The 27,250-nt window shown below is 50.6% G+C and overlaps 2 protein-coding genes across 5 annotated transcripts in view; one reads left to right on the top strand and one right to left on the bottom strand.

Annotated features, from left to right (window-relative positions):
* Positions 1–6,217: 6,217 nt before the first annotated feature.
* Positions 6,218–20,894, top strand: slc26a10 (solute carrier family 26 member 10). Of its 2 annotated transcripts, none has more exons than XM_069187362.1 (18): positions 6,218–6,939; positions 9,084–9,194; positions 9,888–10,045; positions 10,710–10,874; positions 11,305–11,457; positions 12,462–12,544; positions 12,880–13,027; positions 13,852–13,965; positions 14,648–14,725; positions 14,877–14,972; positions 15,218–15,324; positions 16,317–16,386; positions 16,849–17,028; positions 17,222–17,276; positions 17,639–17,727; positions 18,025–18,079; positions 19,013–19,119; positions 19,621–20,894. In XM_069187362.1, exons 2-18 carry the CDS (start codon positions 9,086–9,088, stop codon positions 19,657–19,659), a joined length of 1,806 nt encoding a protein of 601 aa, XP_069043463.1. In that variant the 5' UTR covers positions 6,218–6,939; positions 9,084–9,085; the 3' UTR covers positions 19,660–20,894. The 2 variants fall into 2 exon arrangements, with proteins under 2 accessions (XP_069043463.1, XP_069043458.1); XM_069187357.1 differs by lacking the exon at positions 6,218–6,939 and adding an exon at positions 7,104–7,705.
* Positions 20,895–21,879: 985 nt separating this feature from the next.
* Positions 21,880–27,250, bottom strand: part of b4galnt1b (beta-1,4-N-acetyl-galactosaminyl transferase 1b) — a 31,165-nt gene continuing 25,794 nt past the window's right edge. For all 3 annotated transcript variants that reach the window (XM_015344458.2, XM_006629420.3, XM_015344459.2), the window contains exon 13: positions 21,880–25,960. In XM_015344458.2, the coding sequence (XP_015199944.2) occupies positions 25,746–25,960 (215 nt within the window). In that variant the 3' untranslated portion in view covers positions 21,880–25,745. The remainder of the gene's footprint in view (positions 25,961–27,250) is intronic.

The raw sequence follows: 27,250 nt of genomic DNA, 5'->3' as shown, positions 1-27,250 counted from the left end.
TGGCTGTCCTCTCTCTGTTTCTCAAACTCACTCACTGCTGGGACGCCTTCGCCAGGGAGAAATCTAGATCAAGCGCTTCGTGTGTTCCAAAAGTGACATTCCCTGATGTGTTTTAGTCTTTTGGCACACATATCGGTCACTTTTAAGAGAGCTGGTCTTGCTGGGCAAGGCACCTTGTTCTCGGGTACACCAGCTGTGTCTCCCACTTCGATCTGAACCCGCAACCCCCCCAAGTCACGGGGTGGTTAGAGCTCTAACCGTTATGCATGAAGTCGGCGCAAATGAGAAGTGACCCGAACCTCAAAGCTGTACCGCCCACCAATTTGTTATTTTCTGTGTATAAATATTTACGTACCGCAGTGGGTGCTGCCTCTGGGATGAGCTTCCTGACCTGCTTAATCACCCGATGAACAAAAGGAGGTGTGACACCAAAATAAAGTCACTGCAGCTTCACAAATTCGATTTATTACCCTTGCCGGCACATATGTTGCTGGACCAGGGGCCAACTTGTAGCGCCTAAGTGCTCCGATTAGGGACATCTCAGGAACTAGGAGAGGAGGGAATTGCTTTCCCATCTCCAGCGTGGAGACTTCCACCAAAGTCTGGGGTCAGGCCCAGACGCAGCCCAACACCTTCGTAGAGCTGTATATACACCGTGTGGATACATTCAGAACTTTTCCAAAAGACCTAACAGGCCGTACACAGGGTCCAAGTACTCCCACTTCACACTGTCACGGTAGCAGTCATACACAGAAATCGTATAATGGCTTTATTTAACTGAGGCTTTTATGTAAAAATATTTACTCTCATCTCCTTTTACACAACTGCGTATTTTAGTGGAGCAATATGACTTAAGATGAAGGGTGGAGCAGTGGTTGGCGTTGCTGCCTTGCAGTTCTGGCACCCCGATATCTGGGGCTTTTCACAACAGGCACACTGGCACCCCGATATCTGGGGCTTTTCACAACAGGCACACTGGCACCCCGATATCTGGGGCTTTTCACAACAGGCACACTGGTACCCCGATATCTGGGGCTTTTCACAACAGGCAAACTGGCACCCCGATATCTGGGGCTTTTCACAACAGGCAAACTGGCACCCCGATATCTGGGGCTTTTCACAACAGGCAAACTGGTACCCCGATATCTGAAGCTTTGCAATCCCTCCATATTTAAAACTGTTTACAGCAGCCAATCTGGGACCCCAGGATTTGGAGCTGTTCCCTGACATCTGGAGCACTTTCATTTTTGGTTCCTCTCCACGCCGGCGTTGCAGAGTGGGGGGGTGGGTGACTAGGATTGCTGTTTCTGTTTTTGGATGGGGGAGCTCTCGGCGGGACGGGGAGCCAAGCGCAGGGTCCAGGGCAGCACACAATGCCGGAGCGCTCTCACAATGGAGTTCACGGCCGAGTCGCGGCGCTCAGATCACCGACACAAACACTGCAGACAATACCGCAGCCGGGCAAGGAAGCGCCCCTCCCCGGCCTGCCTCGCTCGCTCGGGGCGCTGCGGAGAATGGGGGCTCGCTGTGTGTACAGATATAAAAATAAGTCTGGAAATGAAAAGGGTCTTTGAAACACTCCGCCCGGCCCGCTGGGCCCTGTCCACAATGGCCAAACTAACTGCTTTTCTTTTGTCTCCGAGCTCAGACACCTGGAGGACTTGTGTGCAAAACCTACAGGGAAAGAAGGGATTAATCAAAGTGGAGATTACTAGAGGCTGCCACTGCAGAGCTAGGTTGCCAGTTGAGAGCTGCTTGGATAAAGGGATGGGCCAGATGAAACTTCGTGAACAGGGGTCGTTTTTTTTTCCCAGCAGGCCATTCTGCTGGGCAAGGGAGAGCTAGCGCACCGCTGTTGGCGAGGAAGAGCTCCGGCCCAAAGGCCTGACTCAAGAGTGGAGGAACGGGGGTGGGGACACTCACAGGAAGGCACGGGCAGAGACAGAGGGCCTTGAACCAGGAGCCCCCCCTGCTAACTGAGGGGCCACCCCCTACTCTGACCCCCGAGAGAACCTGCTCAGCCTTCCACAGGGGCCTGTGGGGTTTTATTTTTGTCTCAGGCGCCTGAGTTCTTGACTGGCCGAAACCGGACAGCACAGGTACTGACTGCCTTCTCCGGCACGAGAACTGCAGGAAGGAGGGGTGTAGGAGACCTGCCTGACCTATTGTTCTCTCCGAGAGACAGCGCTGTGAAGAGCTAAAAGCAGCGCTTACACTCTCCCTTTCGTATTGTCAGGGGTGGTCCCATGATGCACTGCTGCACTTTTACTCTCTAAACCCTGTACACCCCTGAGTGGCTGCACCCAACTGCAGTGTCATCTCTGTTTACCATTGTTATTGTTCCTTTCAGCATGTTACACCTAACAAGCATGGCAACAAATTAGAGCCTGAGAAGGGCTACAGACGAGAGGAGGCCAGTGGTCCAGTTAGCTGGCTTGGCTAATAATAGCTAAATATCAGAAGATCTCATCCAGTAGATTCAGGACACCGTCTTCAACACCGTGGCTGGGGACCTTGTTCCAGACTCCCGCCACCCTTAGCGTAGAGAAGTGCCTCCTGCTCTCAGTTTTAAATACACTTCCTTGGAGTTTCCACTTGTGTCCTGTGGTTCGTGTTTCTCTGTTGGCTGTGAAGAAGCTAAGATCACTGGCTTTGTCCAGGCCCTTGAGGAGGTGGAGTAGTTGGGTACACTTGGGTGAAGGAGTTATAGCCCGGACAAGCTGGAAGATACTGCACTTTCATCACAGATGGGGTTACCCATGGGGGTCGCAGAAGGAGATCAGGGGGTCGGTGGAGAGGCGGGGTGGAGTAGAGGCCACGGCAGACATGGGGGAGAGAGAGCAGGAGACAGGGAGGGGGTCAGGCAGTGAGAGAGAGAAGGGGGGAGAGAAGGGGAGAGGGAGAGACAGAGAAAGGGGTTGAGGGACAGAGGGACAGAGGCACGGCCGGCTCACAGGGGGCGACCCAGAGGACACGCCACTAGGGGTCAGGAAAGGCGGCCCGCAGAGGAGATAAGACACAATAGGAGGAACTGTAATAAAATCCCTGCGACCCCTCCCAAGCCGAGAAGAATAGTCCCGTCCTGCAGATAATCGGCCCCTGTAGCCCAGGGGACCAGAGGCTCTGAGAGGAGGCTGCGGGGCGGGGGAGTGTGCATGACAAATGCCTTCTTTAAATAAAAATCAAACGAAAATGGATTTAGCAGAGAAAGTAGGATGCTCAGCTATGCCATAACCCTTAACCCCCTTTGTCTCACGCTCAGCACAACCGCTCCTCCTGTGTGTCTTTGTCTTCTTTCGCTGCAGCTCACGGGCCTGGCTGGCCCGCGGAGGTCGGATCGGAGGAGAGCACGGGCACACTGGAGCGTCAGGAAGTGCAACGACAGCGGGACGGGCCAGCCCAGGCTTAGGGTCCTGCTCCGCTGAGCCCGGGCGCGCCAGTGGCACAGGGCACCGGGCACTTTCTCTCCAGCGCCTCTGGGCAGGGCCGGGTTCGAGGGGCCGTGCGCGCCGCATCCTGCCCTGTGCCACACATTGTTCACGTCGCCGGGTGATTAAGATCTTGTCTAAACAGTCGGATCCATCACTTGGACCGAGCTGCCGTGCAACGGCTTCAGCTTCCTAGAGAACAGCAGCTGCCACTGAATTCCTGCTGCATTTAGAAAACAATGTGTGTTGTTCTTGGAAGGCTGGATGAAAACCTATTCTGTACATTTCTAACACGTTGCCTTAGTCTTAGTCCCTGATCAAGCCCTTCTACTACTGTATTGTGGCAGCACGGCACTCTAGCAGATTACTGCTTTATTAAAGCTACATTTAGATGTAATATGTATTAAGCACATCACACCACTTTCAATAACTCCGTATCCCATTCAGTATCGCAGCGGAGCTAGAGCCTATCCTGGGAAGCAACGGGAACAAGGAGGGAATACACACACACCCCAGACACCAGGGCAGACAGATACAAACACAAATACAGGCACGGGCTCACATCAGAGACATTTTCCCAGAAACAATTAACCTGCCAGTATGTCTCTGAACTATGGGAGGAAACAGGAGGACCCTGGGGAAACCCACATGAACATGGGCAGAACATGCAAACTCCACACAGATAGCACCCCAGGGCTCCCGTGCTGCAAGGCAGCAGTGCGAACTACTGCAGCACCATTCATGAATTATCTTTATAAATATTACATTCAAGAAGGCATAGTGATGTGCCTCTGGTTCATCAATAATGGCAACAGCAGACCTGACTCATGTCCATTCAGGCTTCCTCTAGGATTTATGGGCACATCCATAAAACAATGAATTTAGGGTGCAAGAAGCTATTGCTGTTGTCTGAGTGATTCTGGATCTCAGGAGGCATCTGTGAATGGCACATGGAATTGATACCCCGTGATGTCTTGCTTGTAATCACAGCCCAGTTTGCAAAGCTGTAACATTTGTTGGATGTAAGACACTGCAAGGAAAAGTCTGTTGTAGTTTAAACACACTAATACGCCCCTTAGAATAGTAGAATAGTCTGATTTTGCCAAAGGATGTCCACATCAATGGTACAGCCCAAAATCTCAGACTTCCACATGATAATAATAATTAATAATTGTCTTCTAGACACTCCACTCAAAGCACTTTACAAGTAATACGGACTCCCCTCCACTGCCACCAATGTGCAGCCCCACCTGGATGATGCGACAGCAGCCATAGTGCGCCAGAACGCTCACAAGCTATCAGTGGGGAGGAGAACAGAGTGATGAAGCCAGTTCATAGATGGGGATTATTAGGCCATGATTGGTAAAGGCCAGGGGGAAATGTGCCCGGACGCTTGGGTTACACCCCTACTCTTTTCAAGAAACACCCTAGGTTTTATATCTCATCCAAAAGACAGCACCTGTTTACAGTATAGTGTCCCCATCACTATACAGGGGCATTAGAGCCCACATGGACCTCAGGGTGAGCACCCCCTACTGTCCCCACTGACACCTCTTCCAGCAGCAACCTTAGTTTTCCCCAAGAGTCTCCCATCCAGGTACTGACCAGGCTCCCACCTGCTGAGCTTCAGTGGGCTGCCAGCTGGGAGTTGCAGGGTGAAATGGCTGCTGGCTATGAGGAGATGAGCGTCAGTCTGTGTCAGACCCTGCACAAGGCGCAAAGCCGAGCTACTGCAAGACAGAAACCTGCCCGCTTTGTGGCGTCTGACAGGTCACGTTGTGCCTGTGTCTAAGGTGTTAGAGATTAGGCCCCGCAGGGCTGGGCGCATCCTGGGGCCCTGCCAGCCCGGCTCTTTCCTTGATGGGCTCGCGGAAGGGCGGTCGAGGTACGTGCCATTCCACACTCTGGGCCTCCCTGCCGAGGCGTGGCATGAAAGGAGCCAGGTGCAGGGGGTGCCTGTGCCCCAGCGGCCGTGCCTGCCAACGAGCACGCGCCTGTGTGTTTGTGCGCACGTCCGCACGGGGTCCAGCCTGCCTGAAGCCGGGAGGGGCTCGCTAACAATTTCTATGGCATCTCCCTAAAAAAAAAAAAATGCATTGTGCATTCATTTTCTTTTACTAGAGCCCTTTGATATAATGTGCCAGATTGCATTCTACTTAAGACATAACAATATCAAACTGCCTGACCCTGGAACTGAGCGTTGTCCAGGGCACAATCCAGCCCAGCACCGATCTTTGCTCCCAGCACCCTAGGGAACCATCTCACAGAACCATCCACCCAGCTCCCCAGTTGTTCAGCTGGTGGCCAGCAGCATCAATGCAGCAGTGAATGTACCGGAGACAGTCCTGAAACTGGCCTACAGAGTCTAATGTTTCATGTCTTATAAAAGGGTACAAATAAGAGCAGGTCACTTGGCCCATCTGGCTCGTTTAGAAGTTAGTAGTTAATTGATCCCGAGATCTCACCATCCAGGTGCTTCTTGAAAGAAGCCAGGGTATTGGCTTCAACTACATGGCTGGTTAGCTTGTTCCGCACACCCACCTCCCTTTGTGTACAGATAGCGTTTCGGTATCATGCTGGTCATCCACAGCCATTGTGACACGGCCATAGAGGCTGCATACTGCTCCGTAACAGTGTTCACGTTGTCTGAGACTATTGTTCCAAAAGACAGAACAGGTCCATGAGTATCTGTAGTGATGCTCAGGACCTGACACCGCAGAGCTCCTGACAGTGTTGGGTGTGGGTTACCGGTGAGGGTCATTATGGATCGTTAGCCGTCTATGCACTTTCTAACTGCTTCATCTAATTCAGAGCCTTAGGGGAGCTAAGCAAGCAATGGACACAAGGTAGGATACACCCTGGAAGGGACACCAGTCCATCACAGGGCACACAGACACAAACACACTCACACCTGGGCCAGATTTCCCAAGAAGCCAATTAAACCACCAACATGTCTTCGGACTGTGAGAGGAAACTGAAGCACCGAGAGGAAACCCATGTGAACCAGAGGAGAACGTACGAACTCCACACAGACAGCACCCCAGGAATTGAACTCCGGGCCCCTTTCAATGGTTATCTTACATATCTTATACATCACACAGTCCCCCAGAAGTCATGTTACCCAAAGCCCGGAAAATGCGCGCTCTTTTGAGGTCAAGCCTTTGTCTGCTGTCGGGACCTCCAGGGAAAGAGAAGCGCTCAGGGCAGCATCTCACGGGAGGGGAGAGGAAGTCCGGACATCAAAGAGCGCCTGGGCTCTGTCCACTACACGCGCGATCGGGTTTCACGGCCGGCCCGCGACAGATCTCCGGCCGTCACCCTCTGTCGCTCCAGTTAAGACGCTCGATAAGGACCCGATAGAAGAACCCAATCCCAGTCGGAAACAAGCGGTTCCTGCGCAGGCTGGTGGGCGAGGAGGAGCTGTAAAAGATACACCAGAGTCGGGGGCCGAAAACAAAGCCATCTTTATCCGGGCTGTAGCTGGGAACGTCTTTCCCAACGGGTTAAAAAGGTGAGGTTTTCAATGGCGAAAAGAGCGGTGTGTTTCTGTGTGCGTGCGGGGGGAGGCTGTGCGTGTTTGTTTGGGAAGGGAGGGGGGGGGAGAGAATAAGGGGTGTGTTTATCTTTTCCGAAAAAAAAAAGCTTTGAGCAGTAGGGCCCTGAAGACGCGCTGAATAAACTCAGCCTGAAAACAGGTTCGTCTGTCAGCATCCAAGCTTGGACAAAATACTCCTCCAGGGACCTGAACCAGAGGAAGAGAGAGTTTGGAGGAAAAGGGCTCTTCGGATCGATTCAAGTCGGCTAAAAAAAAAGTTTCCAGCCCCTGCCGAACAGTTTAATTGGCCCACAACGTGCGACAGGAAACAGACCTGTTGCCGATGCCAAGTGACCGGCTGCTATATAAGGGGGCAGGGGGACGAGGATCGTTTTTTCTCGGGTCGCAATTCGCAACATCCAAAGCCTGCCGCCGGGGACGGACCGCGCCGCGTCTTCTGCCCGTGTCAAAGTCACTATGAGCGCCTCGGTGGCCGTCTACCGGAGTATTTACACGGAGGACCAGTTCCGACAGTCCTTCGGCAGCGACGGGCCGCCCAGCGCCTCGCCGCGGCTGTCCGAGAGGATCGCGCGGGGCTGCAGGTGCTCCCGAGCCGCGTGCCTCCGCCTGCTGAGAGCCCGCGTGCCGATTGTCAGCTGGTTACCAAGGTACCGGCTGAAGAAATGGATCCTGGGAGACGCCGTGGCGGGTCTGACCGTTGGCATATTGCACATCCCGCAAGGTGCGTGTTGTATTCGTGTTTGATTATTGGATGGCTCGTTTTCCATGCGCGCCACAGGGACATTGCTTCGAATGAAAACGGGAGTTTCAACAGAACTTGCGAAACAGTCTGGTTTTTGTGTTGGTATCTTTATCGGTATCGGTTAACAATACAGACATTTCACAAGCGGTCTTGGTTGCTGAAATAAAGGCGTTTTTATTTAAACAAGCACATTTCAGCACTTTATTCAGCATTTCAGCGGGTAGCTGCGTCAGCACGCGTAGTCTGCGAAGGAACAAGTGATAGGTTTATTCCAGGCTGAAAAGAGAAGAGAGAGAACACAACGTTTCGGCTGCGAAGCCTTCTTCAAGTGTGTCTTCAGGTGTGACGCACCTTCTCCAGCATGAAATAAATCTATGACCTGTTCCTTTATTCGGTATTCATGCATCAGCAGCTCACAGTAATGTTATTATAGTAGAACTTGTTTGGCAGGGTACAGTAAATGATCAAGGGACATTTTTTACCTTTTTAGTCAATTCGTGAGTTTATCTTTACCTGCTTTTGGCGGCGCCTTCAATAATGCGCTTCTAATTGAAGACACAAGTTTGATCATTTCTAATAGTCACATTTATAGGTCAGTGTGAGAGAAACCGCGTCCCTCTGACACTTTCTTGTGAAGTCTAATGTAAAGATTGAAGATGCGTATTTTCAGGGAAACGTCTGCCAGTCCTGAAACTCGTCTGGAGCTGAGATACTGTGTGGTCACCCCCCGATCTGACAAACAGACAAAACCCCGAACCCCACTATTTCACCCGAGACGCAGCGACAGAGAAACTTGCGTTTTCTGCGCTAAAACGTTTTGTAAACAAATTCTGGTGTTTTAAAATAATCTTTCTGTTAAACTTTACTCTGCCGTGGTAAAGTGGCGACGTAAATGCTATGTCAGACTTGCTAATTACCGTACGTAGCACGTGCATGTACTGTATTAATCGTGATATACTGTCCACGAACACCTAGGTACAAGTTTGAGGTGAGAACTGGCGTTCAGCACCAAAAAGAATAGTTTGTGGGGAGCTGGACAGAACCCGGTCTTCTCGAAGAGAGAACGGGCTGTTCTATTGTCTTCGAGGGGGGGGGGGGGGGTGTTCGGTGTGTGCCATATTTAGACCAGTTAATCAATTAGCGTTGAAGCGGCCCTTTGTTTTAGGAAGGGGTTTTGCTTTTTCCCTCTTTGTTTCACCGCACAGTGGGCACCTGTTCTGGGCGAGTGTTTGCAGGAGATGTGTACTGTAGATCATCGCCAGTCAGCACTGATGGGCAGTAAAATGAGTCACACCACTGCAAGTCAGCTTCCAAATCCTTGTCACGGCTGACTCAACCCCCGGCTTGTCTCCCGCAGGGATGGCCTTCGCTCTGCTGACTTCTGTGGCTCCAATCTACGGCCTCTACACTTCCTTCTTCCCCGTCGTCCTCTACATGCTCTTCGGCACAGGGCGGCACGTTTCCACAGGTCAGTGTCAGAGCTTGGTCTTCTATCAGAGGGTGGGGGGGGTTTGCAGTCTGTCTTTGAGCCCTGGTGGGGCTCCGTGATCCAGGAGTTGCGGGTTCGAGCCCAGGCTGTGCCACCAGCCGACTGTGACCATTCCTCCAAGCACAGGGCTCTCTCTCTCTCTCGGCTTTCGGCGAAGCAGCAACAGCCGGGAATCCCCGAGCGCCCGCAGGCTGGCAGTGACATCACGGAGAGCCGCGCGGCTCCTCCAATCTGTGCTCACTCGCCCATCAGGAGCCGCGGAGCTCCCTGCACCCCACAGAGGGCGGTCAGTTCGGAGGAGTCTGTCCGCTCTTTCCCGGTCAGCCCACGCAGGACAGTAGCCCGTGCCCCAGAACATAACAAAGCAAAGTTGGCAATTCCCGAGTGGGTGGGTATACACTGAAGAACATTCAAATGTGGTCAAAAAGAGCTGGTTTGGTTAGTAAGGCATTCCCAATTCAGTACCCCATATTCTGCTGTGGAGTCCCAGCGTGAGTCTTCCTGTGGTGCCTCCTGCGGATGAGGGCTAAACCTGGAATCGTGCCCCCAGTCTCTGGTTGCTGACTGCCCGACAGCTGCCCCGTGCTTCCTCTCCTTCGCCCTCTCGTGCCCAAGATGGCCGGTGTGCGCGAGTCAGAAACGCGCCGCTGATCCGTCTCCCCCGGCCTGCAGGTACCTTTGCCGTGGTGAGCCTCATGACGGGCTCCGTGGTGGAGCAGCTGGTGCCCAGGCCCCTGGACTTTAACTCCTCCAGCCCCGAGGCGGAAGACATCGAGGCGCAGAGGATCGGGGTGGCGTCGGCTGTGGCCTTCCTTTCGGGCATCATGATGGTGAGTCACGTGAAGGAAACGGACAAGGGTTTCGAAAGAATTCCAGCCTTATTTGACAGTAACTGTAACAGTGGTGTGTAACAGCTTGCAGTTCTCATACGTACTATGACTGTGGCGACTATGACTGAGTTCTTAAGCTAGGATTGGATATCCATCCATCCAGTTTCTAGCAGGTTTATCCAGTAGAAGGTGGCAGGGGAGCTGGAGCCTATCCCAGCAAGCAATGGGCACAGGATAGGGTAGACCCTGGATGGGACACCAGTCGGCACACGCACTCACACCAGGGCCAATTTTTCCAGAAGACAATCAGCATGTCTTTGGACGGTGAGAGGAAACTAGAGCACCCAGAGGAAACCCATATGAACCCAGGGAGAACATGCAAACTCCACACAGACAGTAATTGAACCCAGGGCTCCCACACTGCAAGGCAGCAATGCTAACCACTGCACCACGTGCCACCCAGGGATTGGTTATCAAATGATTTTATTTTCTGTCTTAAATGTGCACAGTCCTTGTAAGCCTTTGCTTTGGCTGATGGTTGTATTGTTCTAGTTCCGTGAAGAAAAGTACTGTGAGAGTATAGTAATACTTCAGGAGGGCTTGTTTAAAGCAGGTTCAAACAGGGCAGATGTGATTCCCCCTGAAAGGATCCTGTACCCCGCAGATCTGCATGTTTGGGCTGCAGCTGGGGTTCCTGTCCACCTACCTGTCGGAGCCCATTGTCAAGGCCTTCACCAGCGGCGCCGCCTTCCACGTCACCGTCTCGCAGCTGCAGAGCATGCTGGGACTGCGGCTGCCCCGCCACACGGGACCTTTCTCGCTCTTCAAGGTAAGGAGGTTTGGCACTCTGCGGAGGGGGGGACGTCTGGGCATCTGTTTTGCCAGTCGGAAAAACAGAGAAACGATTCCACTCCTACGATACGTTTGTTGTGAGGAAAGAGAGATTGTTTAGAACGAATCTTTCCACGTGGGTGTTTGACATCCTCTGTAGAGAATACAGGTGAAGTCCATTTTCTTCCCAGAGGTGTGCAGATCATCACCAATCTGCACTGATGGGCAGTAAAATGAGTCACACCACTGCAAGTAAGCTTCCAAATCTTTGTCATGGCTGAGAAACAACACTACCTGTGGCAAAGAGGAACACCAAAATTGTTCAAATAAATCTGCATTAAAATGACCACGTCTTGCTGGGTCTTGGAAAATGAGGCTGAGGGCTGTGTGGATGCTGGGCCGCGACTCAGTGCAGTGTTTGCTTGCAGACGCTGGCGGCGGTGTTCGAAGGCCTGCCCTCCACCAACCTGGCCGAGCTGCTCATCTCGCTGGTCTGCCTGTTCGTCCTGGTTCCCGTGAAGGAGGTCAACACCCACTTCCGCCAACGGCTGCGGACGCCCATCCCCGTGGAGATCCTCACGGTGAGCCGGGGCGCACCCCAACCAGTGAGGGAAGGGACTGAGACTCCCACTGCGGAGCAGTTCAATCCGGTTCTGGTTTTGCAACAAGCAGGCTTTTTTGCAGATCTTATGGCAGACAGGGGACGTTCAGTACAATTTTAACTTTGTACATCTATCTATCGAAATGTGCTCAAAATGAAGGAACAGACACCTAGCACTTGGTGTTTGCTTACTTGATAAAGTCTGGTGGTGAAATAGATCAAACCTCTACGCAGTGGAAATCTGATTTGCTTTCTTGCAAACAAAGAGGACACTAACTGCCTTATATACTGTCTCCTGGACTTCCCAGCCCAGCGTGAGCTTTCATTTCTCAAAACACTTTTAAACAGCGAGACATCTTCCTCCCCTCTTCTCTTGAGGAGAGGTGGATCCACCGCAGAAGAAAAAAACATTCCAGGAAATATCTGATAACTAGAGATCCACTGCTATTCAGTGCTGAGAGGCTGTGGGTTTGGGGAATAGTGCACACGCTAGCCAAAATGTAAAGAAAACCCTTACCCTGTTAGGCCTGTGTGAGCTGCAGGAACAGCTGGGACATTGTGTGGCCTGAGGGATTCCTAAGGGATCTGACGTATCTGCAGCCCAATATCATCCCATTCCTGCAGCAGGACGGCCTTCAGCTGGGATTGTGAGGAGGGTGGTGGTGTGTGGGGACAGAACTGGACAGGACTGAGGTTTATGATAGAGATATACAGTATTTCCTTCTCCTCTGGCCTATTAGGCATTTTCTGCAACTGAAAGAATCAATTCTTTAGATGGGAGTGGGGGAGGTTGCCGTATTTTGGAGTGAGTGCACATGCCCTGGTTAGCAATGGGATAGGATAGATAATCCACTTGGGATCTAAGACAGAAGCAGGAATGAGAGCAAGGTGGCTGAATGCTTCTCAGTGGATCTCCTGCTTTCAGTCTGCTGCCCTGTGGATTGTGGGTCTCAGAACTCTAATTATTGGTATTGGATCTGGCAGGTTATCATCGCGACGGGGGTCACCTACGCCTCGTCCCTGGACTCGAGATACGGGGTTCAGATCGTGGGGCACATCCCTGCAGGGTAACAGAATCCTCTTCCTCCAACACACGTGTGCATCGCCCAGCATATTTTTCACAACAGTTTAGAAATGTCATTATTTTCATCACTGAGAGACTGTGATGAATGTTAATTTTTCATTGTCAATGGCTTTATTATATGAAAGATGTGGTTAGATACCTAAACCTAAGTAATGTTTTGTAGCACTGAGATGTGAATCTGGGTGGCACAGTGGTTAGCAGTGCTGCCTCTCAGCGGTTAGTGGTTAGAAAACGGATGGATACAGATGTACATTTACACCGCTGTTCTTTATTCCTCCTCCAGTTCTGTCTGACTGCCCCTGTTCTGCTCGCCCCCAGGTTCCCTCGCCCGCGGGTGCCCGCGCTGGAGACGTTGCCTGTTGTGGCCGGAGACACGGTGGCCATCACCTTCGTGGGCTACGCCGTGTCCATGTCTCTGGCCATGATCTATGCAGACAAACACGGATACTCCATCCATCCCAACCAGGTAACCTTTGGGCGGAGCGGTGGCTCTGTGGCTAAGGATCTGCGTCTGTGACTGGAAGGTTGCCGGTTCAAATCCTGCGGCCGGCAGAGGAATCCTACTCCGTTAGGCCCCTGAGCAAGGCCCTTACCCCAACTGCTCCAGGGGTGCCGTACAATGGCAGACCCTGCGCTCTGACCCCAAGCTTCTCTCCCTGTCTGTGTCTCCTTGGAAAATGTGAAAAGACGAATTCCTAATGCAAGAAATTGTATAGGGCTAATAAAGAAACATTCCGAGACTGCTGGTGGGTTAATTTACTTCTGGGAAAACTGGCCCTGCTGTGAGTCTGTGTCATCATGTGCCCTTCAATACACCGGTGATACACCTGCAGAAGGTGTTTCCTGTCTTGCTCCCGTTGCTTGCTGGGATAGGCTCCGACTACCCCACTCCCCTGAAGTTGAGGAAACAGTTAGAAAAGAAATGAATGGATGAAGGTCCACCGTATGAGATATTAATAATAAATAGGCTTATTTAAATGTGCAGGGCTTGACACAGACACTCCTGCAGATGGCTGGTGCTGAAGCCAGCACCTCAGAGCTACTGCAGGAAATATTGTCCAGCTCACTGTCCACATCATGCCAATACTGGGGGTCTCCTTGGCTAGATCTGGACTGGGAAGCTTTTGTGGAGGAGGGTGGAGTGCTCAGAGTAAGGTCTGTGGGGAAGGGTAGTGATGGGCTCCTGCGAGTCCTGAGGGTAACTGTGTTATTCTGGGAGACTACAGGAGAATCCTAGGAAGTCCATCATCCTAGTCTCTGTCCATAACCCTGCGTTTCTCTGTGCTGCAGGAGCTCCTGGCTCATGGCATCTCCAACACGGTGTCCTCCCTCTTTACCTGCTTTCCGAGCTCGGCCACTCTGGCCACCACCAACATCCTGGAGAGCGCAGGGGGTTACACACAGGTAGGCCTCTCCTGCCTCACTGACCTCCTCTCTGCCTCTCCCCGACTGGCAACGCCCACTTCACTGCCTGCACTTTCCTACACTTAAGCATTGTAAGGTCGATAGGTCATTGCTGATCATGTTTGATCAGTCTTGTATTGAATCAGCTTGATCTTTTACACTGATCTGCTGGTGTGGGAAGGTGAAGCTGAGCAGTACAACCAAACTGGAGGGTATTGTCAGAAGGTCACTGGTGCTGATTTTGTTGCCTTATCAAATGTCTTTCAGTTATGAGTCTTTCATTATAAAGCAATAATAGAGGACCCCTCCTACCCTTTCTTTAATGAATTCCAATTACTCCCCTCAGAATGCATATACAGATTTAAGATCTTATTTATACTTGCGGCCATAATCCTGCTCAACAGATGATTCTCTTGTCATGGATATTTTCCTTATATTGCCTGCTGCTGTAAACTGAATTGCCCCTAGGGGATAATAAAGACTCTCTCTAGTCTCTCTACACATGATTTGATTTGGGCTTTAATGCAGTTTCCCAGTAAATGAGACAAATTAATTTCTACTCTTACTCTTTAGCAGCTGTAAAGGCCCTAGCAGTCCAGTTTTTACAGAACCTTTAACACTCAAACAGTGTTGGCAACAGAATTGAGTTACATCACCTTCTCTTCTCCTTATTTCTCTGTAGCTGTCTGGCCTGTTTACCAGCCTGGTGGTTCTGATTGTACTGCTGTTAATTGGACCACTCTTCTTCTTCTTACCAAAGGTAAGACAGTCTGTGTAGCCATGCTTTCTTGCTGATTTTCCAAGCTCTTTTCTGTTGAGCAGATCTCTGGAGGAGTTTTTACCATGTGTAAACGGACAGACCCATAACCTTTCTCAATGAAGCTGAGATCGATCTCCTCGTCTCTCCCCAGGCAGTGCTGGCCTGTATTAACGTCACCAGCCTCCGCCAGATGTTCTTTCAGTTCCAGGACCTCCCAGAGCTCTGGAGAGTGAGCAAGATTGACTTTGTGAGTGTTTCATCTTGTCTTTCAAGGGCAGACCTGAACTGTCGGGTAGTGTCTGTGGTGTCTGTAGTGGGTAGTGCCCAGGGCTCTGGACTCTGGATCAGAGAGTCCCAGATGGGAAATGGTGTGAGCAGGTTGTCTTTGGGAGGAGACCGTACATGAGAATTTGTTCTTGTTTGACTTCCCCGGTTAAGTAAAAGGTTCCCCGAAGGCAGGGGGCAGTTTCTCACTCCTGTGTGCTTGTGCAGGCGGTGTGGCTGGTCACCTGGCTGTCTGTGGTTGTTCTCAATGTGGACCTAGGACTAGCTATCGGCGTGGTCTTCTCCATGATGACGGTCATCTGTCGGACACAGAGGTACACCATAGTAACCCTTGTTTCAAAATAACCGGTGAACAGAGTATTATATTATGTTACTAATAATATCTGTGATCATCATCATTTTCCATCCATTTTGGAACACCTTTATCTAATACCTAATAAAAAGGTATCGGGGGAGCCAAGGTACAGTACACCAGTACAGAGCGTTGCAGGCCAGATATAGAGACACAAACACACCCAAACACACCAGCAACATCTTTCCCAGAAGGCAAATAAGCTACCAGCATGTCTTTGGCTGTGTGAGGAAACCCACACAAACACAGGGAGAACATGCAAACTCCACACAGACAGCACCCTAGGAGCTGAACCCAGGACCCCACGCTGTGGGGCAGTAATGCTAACCCCTTCCCATCATGCCACCCATCCATCCATCCATTTTCACTCCACTTTTCCTTGGTGAGGGTCGCGGCTGCAGCCCAGACTTGCCTGTCCCCAGCAACAGATTCCAAGGCAGCCGAGAGATGTAATCCCCCCAGCGTGTCCTGGGTCTGCCACGGGGTCTGTGCCCAGTGGGACGTGCCCGGAACAGCTCCAGCGGAAGCCGACCGGGGGGCATCCTAACGAGATGCCCAAACCACCTCCAATGGCTCCCCTCGATCTGGAGGAGCAGCGGCTCTGCTCCGAGGCTCCTCACCCTGTCACGGAGAGATAGCCCAGTGGCCCAGCGGAGAAACCTCATTTCCACCGCTTGTATCCGCGATCTCCTTCTTTCGGTCATTAATCATGCCACCCATCATCATTAATAATATTTACAAATAGAATGTACTTTATTACAAAAGAAGTATGACAATTAAAAAATGCCAGAATTATCATGTTTCAATTGATAAAATATTGTTGTAACGATCTTCTGTTCTAATTAACTGCCTTACTGAAGCACCACGCAGACACACGGGCCCCTAGCTTGTTTATCTGGAGCTTTACAAAATCAGCAAGACTGATGATGACACGAGAACTGTTTTTTTCTCCAGGACTGATTGTTTTGTCCTGGGAAGAGCTTCCAACACCGAGATTTACCGGCCCATCGAGCAGCACAGCAAGGTAAGAGCAAGGAACACTTCTACAAACCCACCCATCTCACCCTCATCCTCACCACTCAAACTATGACTGTGATTACACCATGGTATATTCCAGTCCTGGTCCTGGGGGGTCAGTGTGTCTGCAGGGTGTCCAGTCCTGGTCCTGGGGGGTCAGTGTGTCTGCGGGGTGTCCAGTCCTGGTCCTGGGGGGGTCAGTGTGTCTGCAGGGTGTCCAGTCCTGGTCCTGAGGGGTCAGTGTGTCTGCAGGGTGTCCAGTCCTGGTCCTGGGGGTGTCAGTGTGTCTGCAGGGTGTCCAGTCCTGGTCCTGGGGGGTCAGTGTGTCTGCAGGGTGTCCAGTCCTGGTCCTGGGGGGTCAGTGTGTCTGCAGGGTGTCCTGCTCAGTAAGGGCTACTTGTGAATATTCATTGCAACACCTTTTATTTCCTCGTAATGTTAAAGCTTTCTGCTGTCTCTCCCTCCTCAGTGCTATGAGGTGCCAGGAGTGAAGATCCTGTCCTACAATGGACCTATCTACTATGGGAACCGCAGTTTCTTCCGGGACGCAATGAGCCACCTGCTGGGCCTCACTCCGGAGCGGATCAGGCGGCGGGAGAAAGCCAGGAAAGCCCTGGAAAAGCGTGAGAAGAATGCTATCGCCACCGTGGTGAGGACACATACAGAATACAGAGGGCTTTAGCAAAAGTGTCACTTGATTCTCTAAAGCATGGAGTCCGTGGCCAGAAATACCTCCTAGAGAACAAACTGGTTTATTCTTCTTAAGATATTTATTGTGTTCTTAGCATACAATACTCTCCTCAATATGCGTTCCCATTTTCCTTGTTTTTGTTGTTTTTCAGGAAAGAGGAGTAGCAAACACATCCTTTTCGTCTGAGAACGAGCTCTTCAGCTCAGGTGAGATCATGTCACCCATTCACTTGGCAGCAGGCGAGACTGACTACCTTCTTACAGCCCCTGTGGAGAAAGTCTTACACAACGGCTTCTGTAGGGGGACTCCCAGTGGCACAAGGGGGTAGAAGAGGGGGATTACAGACAGTGTGTCTGCAGGGTGTCCAGTCCTGGTCCTGGGGGGGTCAGTGTGTCTGCAGGGTGTCCAGTCCTGGTCCTGGGGGGGTCAGTGTGTCTGCAGGGTGTCCAGTCCCGTGAGGATGAGCCCCCCCCCCTTCAATTCAATAGGAGCATGACTTATGTTTGTGTGGATCAGAACAGTATCTCTGCAAACCCAAGAACATTAACATTTTGCCTTCCTCCTCCAGAAGTCACTGAGGGTGATGTCCAGGCAGTACTAATTGATTGCAGCAGTGTCGTATTTGTGGATGTGGCTGGGGCCCGCCTCTTCATTCAGGTAAGGAGGAGAGCTATCCAAACCCAGCACAAATAAATTAAATATCCTCGACAAATTACCAGCCTATTTAACGGTACTGAATTATTTTATATTGTTCCCTATTTATATTACACAAAATCCAGAAAATGTAATGTGTGCAGCTCCCAGAGTGAAGTCATCAGGATTTAAGCTTTAAACCAACAAAAAAATAGAGGAGTCCATTAAAGGAAATGATCTTGTTTAAGCACCCCAGTTTCAATAATCTTGTTTAGACTCTATCTTGGGAATAACTGCACTAATATCGTTCTCTTTTCCCAGATGTGCATTGAATGCCAGAAGGCAGGAGTTCGGATATACCTGGCAACTTGCAATGGTAACTTCAGAAGAATAATTCTTTAATGAATATTTTAAGAGTAATGTATTTAATATAAAAAGGCTTCTTTTGCACAATCAGCTGAGGGCCACTGGGGTGGCGCTGGGATAGGTTGGCTGGGGTCCGAGTGCAGAAGTAACTCCTGCGACTTGCAGTGATGTCATCTAACAATGTGCTACCCGGCCAGTCAGAGCTACCTCGGCTGCCAGGCTCTGCGGAACTCACATCTCTTACACACCCACCTGTTTCATTTATCTGCCAAGCTGGTTAATAATTGGAAAGTTATATATGCACATCCATCCAAGCCTCTAACTCCTTCCAATTCAGGGTCACAGGGGAGCCAGAGCCTATCCTAGCAAGCCATGGGCATAAGGCAGTGTACACCCTGGATGGGACACCAGTCCATCACAGGGCAGACACACACACTCTCACCAGGGCTCATTTTCCCAGAAGCCAATTAACCTACCAGCATGTCTTTAGGCTGTGGAAGGAAACCCACATGGACATGTGGAGAACATATAAACTCCACACAGACAGGACCCCAGGTCCAGAATTGAACCCAGATTTCCCAGCACTGCAAATCTGCAATGCTAACCATTGCACTACCCATAAGGTTATATAGTCCAAAAAAATCAATGATTCCAAAGTGCAAAGGAACAAATAAAAGGTTTATTCCATGCTGAAAAGAGAGGAAAGAAAACACGTTTCAGTTTCACACCTGAAGAAGGCACCATAGCCGAAAAGTTGTGTTTTCTTTCCTCTCTTTTCAGCATGGAATAAACCTTTACTTGTTCCTTTGCAAAAAATAAATATACTTTACCCTTTTAACAACAGATGCCACACAGCTGGGGGCCATTGTGCTGCGGTAGGGTGGGCTGTACGTAGCGCGCTAGCTGACATGCCTTGTCCCCTGTCCCCTGTCCCCTGCCACAGAGAGCGTGCTGAAAATCCTGACCGCCAGCGGGCTGATGAGCTACATGAACCCCCAGCACATTTTTGTGACTGTCCATGACGCAGTGGTCTACATTCAGCAGCAGAAGGTATTGAGCTCAGACCAGCGCCGGGTCACAACAGCCCAGCTTTCGGTTCTGTCTCTCTGTCATCACTTCGGTTTTGGGTTAGGTTGGGGACTGAGGACGTTCAGATTCAGATATTACAAGATTGTCAGGTTTGAGATGGGGGGGGCGGGGGTCTTTAGATGTAGATTTCCCAAACTGGACTAGACAAGCCATTATAATAGTTTCCACAGTTTAACAGGTGTGCCCAGAGTGAGAGACCATACTGCCAGGACAAAGTAAATGTGTGGTACAATCCTGGTAAAATAGGAAAACTGCAACAAACTTCATGCCAGTTTGCCACGGTCAATAGACACAAGGTGTTTGAGTTACATGTCCCAGAGCCCAGAGCTGTGTTAACATGCACAGGCCAGACTCTCAGAGGCTTGGCTCACTGGCTCAATACACACACAGGAGAAAGTGGGTTTCCCGGTCATTGAGCCCCTTTTAAATTAACTCCACACTTCTTCTCTTTGGAATTGACAGGAAAAGCCCCCTGAGAAGACCACCACAGTCTGGGTTTGAGTGGTTCTTGACCAGGAGTCCAGAAGCTACAACAATCAGGAACATGGGGATCGTAAACAGTGTACAGGCAGGGACGAACAGATCCCACACAGAAAGACAAAAAAGAAAAAAGAGAGAAAGAGAGGGGTGCTTGCCCCGATAGCCACAATAGGCTTTCTCTGTGTGTTTCTGTATAGCCTTCGTGCTTGCGAGCATGTAGCTGTGTGTCAGAGCTAGAAAGGTCTGTCCCAGAGAAGGAGGTCTTGCCCTGCCCCTCTTGAACATCATTAAAAGCTCTGCTGCGGCGTTGTCTCTGTGACCCGAGAATCTGCTCAAGTTCCCGTCTTGCTCCTCACCTGAGCAGCAGCTTTTGCTGAAGAAATTCAGCTACATTCTGTAAATGTGGAGCACATCTGCAGGACTAATATTCTCCTGGATCAGCAGATCAGGTCACCTTTAACAAGCACTCCATCTGATGGGTGTCATTGATCACTTTGAAATAAAATCTAATGTATGTTCACGTACGGAAATAAAAAAACAATTAGAAATCCTCCCAGCACCCACCCAAACGGTTACTGTGCTTCTGAGAGCGGTGTGTCCATCTTGAACAGAGTGTGATACTTATTCCACAAGGATCTGAGGTTTCTGCAGCCCAATCCCATCCCATACCTGCAGCAGGACAGCCCTCAGCTGGGGTCGTGAGGAGGGAGGTGGTGTGTGGGGACTGAACTGGACAGGTCCATTGGTTCAACTGGGACTCATTCTGGCCTGGAAGATGATAGGGAGCCTGTCTATGTCTCCTCCAACTTGACCCAACACACACACACTGCCCCCTGCTGGGAGGGTCTGGTCCTTAGACTGGAAGACTATAATGTTTTGTCCAGTGAGTGTATATTCATGCATATACATATACAAAATGAAAATACTAGACATTGTTCCTAATAAACAACAAAGGAATTATATGGCCCAAGATATTTGGAGTGTTTGTGTTTTAATCAGGATCAGAGTGTTCAAGCAGCATGAAGCCTGGAAAACAGAGAAATAGAGTAAATTGGTAGCCTGTGTAAAATTTTCTGTTACTCTTTTATCACGGTAAATGTTAATAATAAGATTGTTAATGGAGCTATCCACCTGAAATTGCACTGAATGTCACTGGTGATGTTCCGTCAACGGTATGAATATTGCCATTACTTGTACTGTATTTTAAATGGAATATTTTGCTATATTCTTTCTCAATAAATGTGCCTTTTTAAGAATTTTTTGGGATATATCAGGGTAATTCAGCAAACAGAAAATTGTCCGTGGTCTGTGTGCCCTGTGATGGACTGGCGTATCGTCAAGGGCGTGCCTTGGGGCAGCTGCCTGCTGAGACAAGCTCCAGCTCCAGCTGTATTTGATAAAGCCCTTAGAAAATGGATGGATGAACAGAGGTGTTTTCAGGATTCCGCATGTCAGCCATGATTCTGATCTGTAACGGTCTTAGAACTGCTCTGATGGGTCAGGGGCAATTTCAGCTACATTTTTACCACATTTCACCCTGGCAGATATTGTATAATACAGGCCTGACTGGTGACATGACTCAGCCTCAGAACACTGCTTATCTGATGTCTGAAAAGCAATAATGTATTAAGGGGGGTGAATGATGGGAAATCGCTTGAATTCACATGTGCCTCAACATCAGGCCGGGGGGGGTGCAGGGGCTCTGTGGCTCAGGATCTGCTCCTGGGGCTGGAAGGTTGCCGGTTCGTTTCCCACAGCCGGCAGAGGAATCCTACTCCATTGGGCCCCTGCGCAAGGCCCTTAACCCCAGCTGCTCCAGGGGCGCCGTATAAATGGCTGACCCTGCGCTCTGACCCCCAGCTTCTCTCCCTGTCTGTGTGTCTGTGCGTCTCAGGGAGAGCAAGCTGGGGTCTGCGAAAAGACAAATTCCTAATACAAGAAATTGTATATGGCTCATAAAGATCTCATCTTATCTGAGCCTCCCTGACCAGAACTTGTTCAAACAATATTACAGGAGCCTGCCTTCAAGGGGTTCCCCCAAAACTCCTCTTACTAGTGGTGGGGCTCTGGGCCCCAATCTGTGACCGAGCTGCGCGTGATGTCCTGCCCCGTGAAGGGAGCTTTTCTGCACCTTAGCCCAGGGCACAGGACAGGGAGCCCTGCCACTCCTGTCAGTCCACCCTTCACCTGGATCCTGACTCTCCACGGCACACTTACACCTCCGACAGACACGGGCGGGAGTCTAGCACAACCGCAACTTTTATTACCGCCAAAGAACGGCTTTTATACAAACAAGTCAAACCAAAGCATTACAGCCCAGAAATGTATCTGTGTTTTTTTGTTTTTTAAAATGCAGGTTTGTACAAATACTGCAAAGGTTTCTGTCTTTACAAGAACTGTAAGATCTGTAAGGTGACTCTGTTCAGAACCTCAGTGCATCCTTTAGAAAAAAAACCAACATAGAACAGGTCAGAAAAACAAGATGGAAATAAAGAAATGGTGATCACACACATTCTGGTGGAACAGTGGCTCAAATTCAGGACAGATCAATGGAATTAAATATATAGGAAAGTGCAGTTCTTTCTTGATGAGAAGGAAAAAAACATGCTTTTACAGCCCATTCAGTGAAGATTCCCACTTTCTCAAGCAAAATGAAATAAATATGTTATCCCAACGGACTTGTCGGGGAATCCAAGCACGGTCCTCGAAACTGACCACACCCCCACTTCAGGGCCACTTTGCCCCGGTCTGGGTGTGGCTGCGGCCAAGAGCTTTCCTTATGGCACAGCGGTAAAACTGGGCACTGGGCACTGGGCAGTGGGCAGTGGGCAGCAGTCTCCTGCCCTACTCTTGGACATTGCTTTTCCTCACCGTCGGATATTGTCCCGAAAAAGTACATCTGATTCACTGGATCATCCGGAGCAGGGAGGAGGCATCCCCGTCTGCAAAGCCCGCATGGCCTCTTCATTAATTACTTAATGGAGATCATTAATTGGATCAGCCCGACAGGAGTCCCTGCCTCAATCATCTGCCGATTGAAACCTGCTGGACTCCGGCCCTCAAGAACTAGAACTGCACATAGCAGCTCCTGAAGTACAACACACTGAAGGCTTTCCATTGGTTTACTGTACTGTTCATACCAACATAAGACCATTCCCTGTGCAGTAATATTCACAATAAGTGACCTTGGACTCAAAGTCCCATAAAAGTGGTGTAAAACAATATGCATGTCAAATGATCTACAATTTCCACCTTCCAGATCATGTCTGTGTTAAATGTCTGTTAAGGGTAGGGAATTTGGAGAACACATCCTTCCATTACTGTGATCTTGCCCCAGGAGGCTGCAGTGCAAACGTTTCACAATTGTTTTTTTGTTTTTTCCAAGTTTGATCCACCTAGTTTGGAATTGAAAATTCTCAACACAGAACAAAAACAAAACGTCAGCACTGAAGAGGAGGCCATTCATCGCCGCTAGCCTGTTCAGTAGTTCCCATATAACTGGTCCCAGGATCTCATCCTGCTGTTTCTTGAAGGAAGCCGGAGTACTGACTTCAACCACACGGTTCGGCGGCTGTTAAAGACCCCTGCAGGACATGCCCACCTTCCAGAGCCGTTCCTCTGCTGAAGCCCCTATGAGCTCCATGGTGCCCAACAGGAGCGTGATGGTGCGCAGTGATGTCACTGCAAGCCGCAAAGTCACAGAAGTGGACACGCCCCTCCTGCAGGTTCCCATGATGTTTATTAGTCCAGCTACTGACAAAGTCCCTCCTCCTACACTTCAAGGCTTTGACCCTGGATCGGGGGGGGGTTACACTTGACACTGAGGATGATCTAGTTCTTTGCTGAGGACAGTCTCGTCCTTACTCGTCTGGCTGCTGTTAGGCAGTTTTGGGATGAATCCTCCCTTCGTGAAGGAAGTGTGAATTCGCGAAACATTCGATAAGGCGGCCTACTTCAGTCGTGGGCAGATCTCTAGCCTTCCTAGAGCCAGCGCGTGCTGGATTTTAATTTCCTTACTGTTCAATTATTTCAATTAAATATAAATTAAATATTCTGAGAGGTTTGGGGTCTTCTGAGCTCAGAAGCTCCACAGTCTCTGCTGGCAGGTGGAAGACGGAGTTACCATGGTAACCAGATGTTTCTGCCACACACGCCGTCTTTTCCTGTCTGGCGTCGCCCTCTAGTGTTGACGTACAGAACTGCGACCCAGAGGTTTTAAAGCCGAGCAAACACGTACTGTACCAAGCACAGATGGACATATGGAGAACTTTTCCACGTGTACAAAAATTAACACTAACACGCTTATCAAAAAGAACGGAAAAACGGTCAAATCACTAGTTTTCCGTGTGAACAGAAGGTGGACACCGTGAGATGATTGTGCATTTTTTATATTCAAAAGAAGACCTCAAGGGCTTCCATTTTAGTATAAAAAATCATTGACACCTGAAGGCCCCACAGCCGAAACGTTGTATCTCTTTTTTTCAGCGTGGAATAAACCTTTCCTTGTTCCTTTGCACATTAAAGACCTTCCTTGGTGCTGGCGGAGCTCCACACGCAGGACAGTGGTCTCAGTGGAGTCACGAGTCGGGGGGGAGCGGAGGGGGACAGGATTCCAGGGAAACTTCAAAATGATCCCGCTTTTCCAGTATTACTCCACCGCACCCACCCACTGGCGGTCGTCCACGCGCGGGGGAAAGCCGGAACAACATTTGTGGGTAAAACCCGTGTCCCTTTCCTCTCGGCTAGTGTTGGGAGTCTGGGGCGGCGGGGAGGTGGGGTTGGTTTTCTGTTTCCACGCCGCAGGGAAGAGCAGGGGTCTGCAACCCACATCAGTCCCCGGCTTCCCGCGGGTAACAGGGGGCTGCTGTTCTCTTCACGCCCGGAGTCATGAAGGCGAGCCCTGCGTCTTGAGAATACAATCCCGCCGGGGTCTCGCACTCCGTCTTCGTACCCGCTAGTGATTAATAGATCCGCCACGCTGCGTTAATACAGCGTTTCCAGCCTCGCCGTTCGGGAGGCCGAAATCCTGGAATCGGAAAACAAAAACAAAAAAGGACGGAAAATCCCGGGGATTGGAAATCGTTAAACCGGGAGGAAAGAGCCGCTCCTTCCGAAAGGTTCGATTTCAACAAAGCGAAACAGACACATAAAAGTCACCCCCCTCCCCCCAAAAAACTGAACGACTGTAATCAAAGGAAAATAACTTTACTACCAGCGTAATAATACTGGACCCGGCCGCGCACTGCAATCCAGTGGCGTTTGTCGCCATCTAGTGGCGACAGTGGAATGAACACTCCGCCTCCAGCTGCCTGATTCACAGATCCTCCAGGAGCTCAAACACTCCCGTCCGCCGAAAGGGCAACGTCGGCTCCCAGACCGCCTTCCCAGGAAGGGGCCGAGAGAGCCGCAATCCGGCGTGTTGCTTCCATGCGGACGGTGCTGCCCCCTCCTGGCGTTTGGCTGCAGCGTGCTGTGGGGCAGCAGGGCCAAGGGCTCTGGGCTCCGGCCCAGATGCGGAGTGGGACTCCCGCCACATGTCAAACACCGCTCGGTATAAACATGTGCTCTCCGGGTCATTGCAAAGGGCACTGTGTTCTGATCGGACCCTTCAACGCTGCAGAACAACGATGATGATGATGATGATGATGATGAAACTGCTCATCTGGGCCGAGTCCACGGCTGAACCGCCCGATTCTGAAGGTGCAGAGGACCGACTCGCAAAACGCCACACCGCACCGCAGCTCGCCCAAGCCGAGCTCCAGCCCCACAGCCTGATCCAGCCCAGCACGCCCCCCCCCTCCATGACCTCAGAAGGCCTTTTAACTCATGGCACAGATACAAAAGTTTTTTTTAACCCCCTCGCCCCCCCCCAATGAATTCGATCCCCCTTTTCCTGCCTTGGCCGACTGCCCTGAAGCATTCTGGTAAAAAACAGCAGCACCCCGCAGAGCAGGGGGGGCAGCACAGCCGACATCCAAAGTCTTCTGGCATCTGGAGGGACATCTGCTTCAGAACTGCGGACTCAGGCCACAGAGCGACCAGACAGCCTGAACCGGGCCAGGAGGCCGGGCTGACCGCAGTCCTGGCGCCGAGGGCGGGGGGCGGGCTCAGTTGTGGGACATGCACCGGAAGCGGTTCTTGAAGTACAGCAGGCCGTTCTTGGCGTTGGCCGCGTCGGAGGAGGAGGAGGGGTAGCGGAACCTGGCGTAGGCCCGGTCGCTCTCGGACTGGGCCCAGGGCAGCTTGATCTTGGAGGCGTGGTTGACCACGACGTCGTCGCAGGAGCCCACGTGCAGCGAGCCCAGCCCGTCCACAAAAAACTCTGCAGGGAGAGGAGGAGGAGGAGGAGGAGGGCAACAGTACAGACGTCAGCTCGTCGTGCTTTGACTCCTGCCTTCAAAATCACAGAATGGTGCTCTGGACGTTAAGTGCACTCGTCTAACTTTACAGACCTCGTAATGCTGCAACACCAAATGTGCCGTATGACCTAGAGCCGTTCATGCTTTGTTATTTGCAATCTTCTGGCAACATAGTACATTGACCTGAACTCCATCTATCTTCTAACGTCTGTATCCTGTTCAGAGTCATGGCGGAGCTGGAGTCTATCCCAGCAAGGAAGGGGCTCAAGGCAGGGTACAGCCTGGACCGGACACCAGCCCCTCACAGACACACACACTCACACCAGCGCCAGTTGTCCCAGAAGCCAAATTACCCTGCCAGGACGTCTTTGCACTGTGGGACAAAACCCATGCACACGCGGGGTGAACATGCAAACTCCACACAGACAGAGCCCCAGGAATCAAACTCAGGGCCCCAGTGCTGCAAGGCTGCAATGTTAACCAGTGCATTACCACAACTCTCTAGCTGCCCTGCACAAACACACGTGTAAATAATCATCATAAAATCAAACTAATAGTAGTAGTTCCAAGACGTACAGTGCCTTGCGAAAGTATTCGGCCCCCTTGAACTTTTCAACCTTTTGCCACATTTCAGGTTCAAACATAAAGATATAAATTTTTTATTTTATGTGAAGAATCACCAACAAGTGGGACACAATTGTGAAGTGGAACGAAATCTATTGGATTTTTGAAACTTTTTTAACTAATAAAAAAATGAAAAGTGGGGCGTGCAAAATTATTCGGCCCCCTTGCGTTAATACTTTGTAGAGCCACCTTTTGCTGCGATTACAGCTGCAAGTCGCTTGGGGTATGTCTCTATCAGTTTTGCACATCGAGAGACTGAAATTCTTGCCCATTCTTCCTTGCAAAACAGCTCGAGCTCAGTGAGGTTGGATGGAGAGCGTTTGTGAACAGCAGTTTTCAGCTCTTTCCACAGATTCTTGATTGGATTCAGGTCTGGACTTTGACTTGGCCATTCAAACACCTGGATACGTTTATTTGTGAACCATTCCTTTGTAGATTTTGCTGTATGTTTGGGATCATTGTCTTGTTGGAAGATAAATCTCCGTCCCAGTTTCAGGTCTTTTGCAGACTCCAACAGGTTTTCATCCAGAATGGTCCTGTATTTGGCTGCATCCATCTTCCCCTCAATTTTAACCATCTTCCCTGTCCCTGCTGAAGAAAAGCAGGCCCAAACCATGATGCTGCCACCA

The sequence above is a fragment of the Lepisosteus oculatus genome, chromosome 1, assembly GCF_040954835.1.
Source record: "Lepisosteus oculatus isolate fLepOcu1 chromosome 1, fLepOcu1.hap2, whole genome shotgun sequence".
In the NCBI taxonomy this organism is placed as follows: domain Eukaryota; kingdom Metazoa; phylum Chordata; class Actinopteri; order Semionotiformes; family Lepisosteidae; genus Lepisosteus; species Lepisosteus oculatus.
This window is presented reverse-complemented; position numbering and strand designations above follow the sequence as displayed.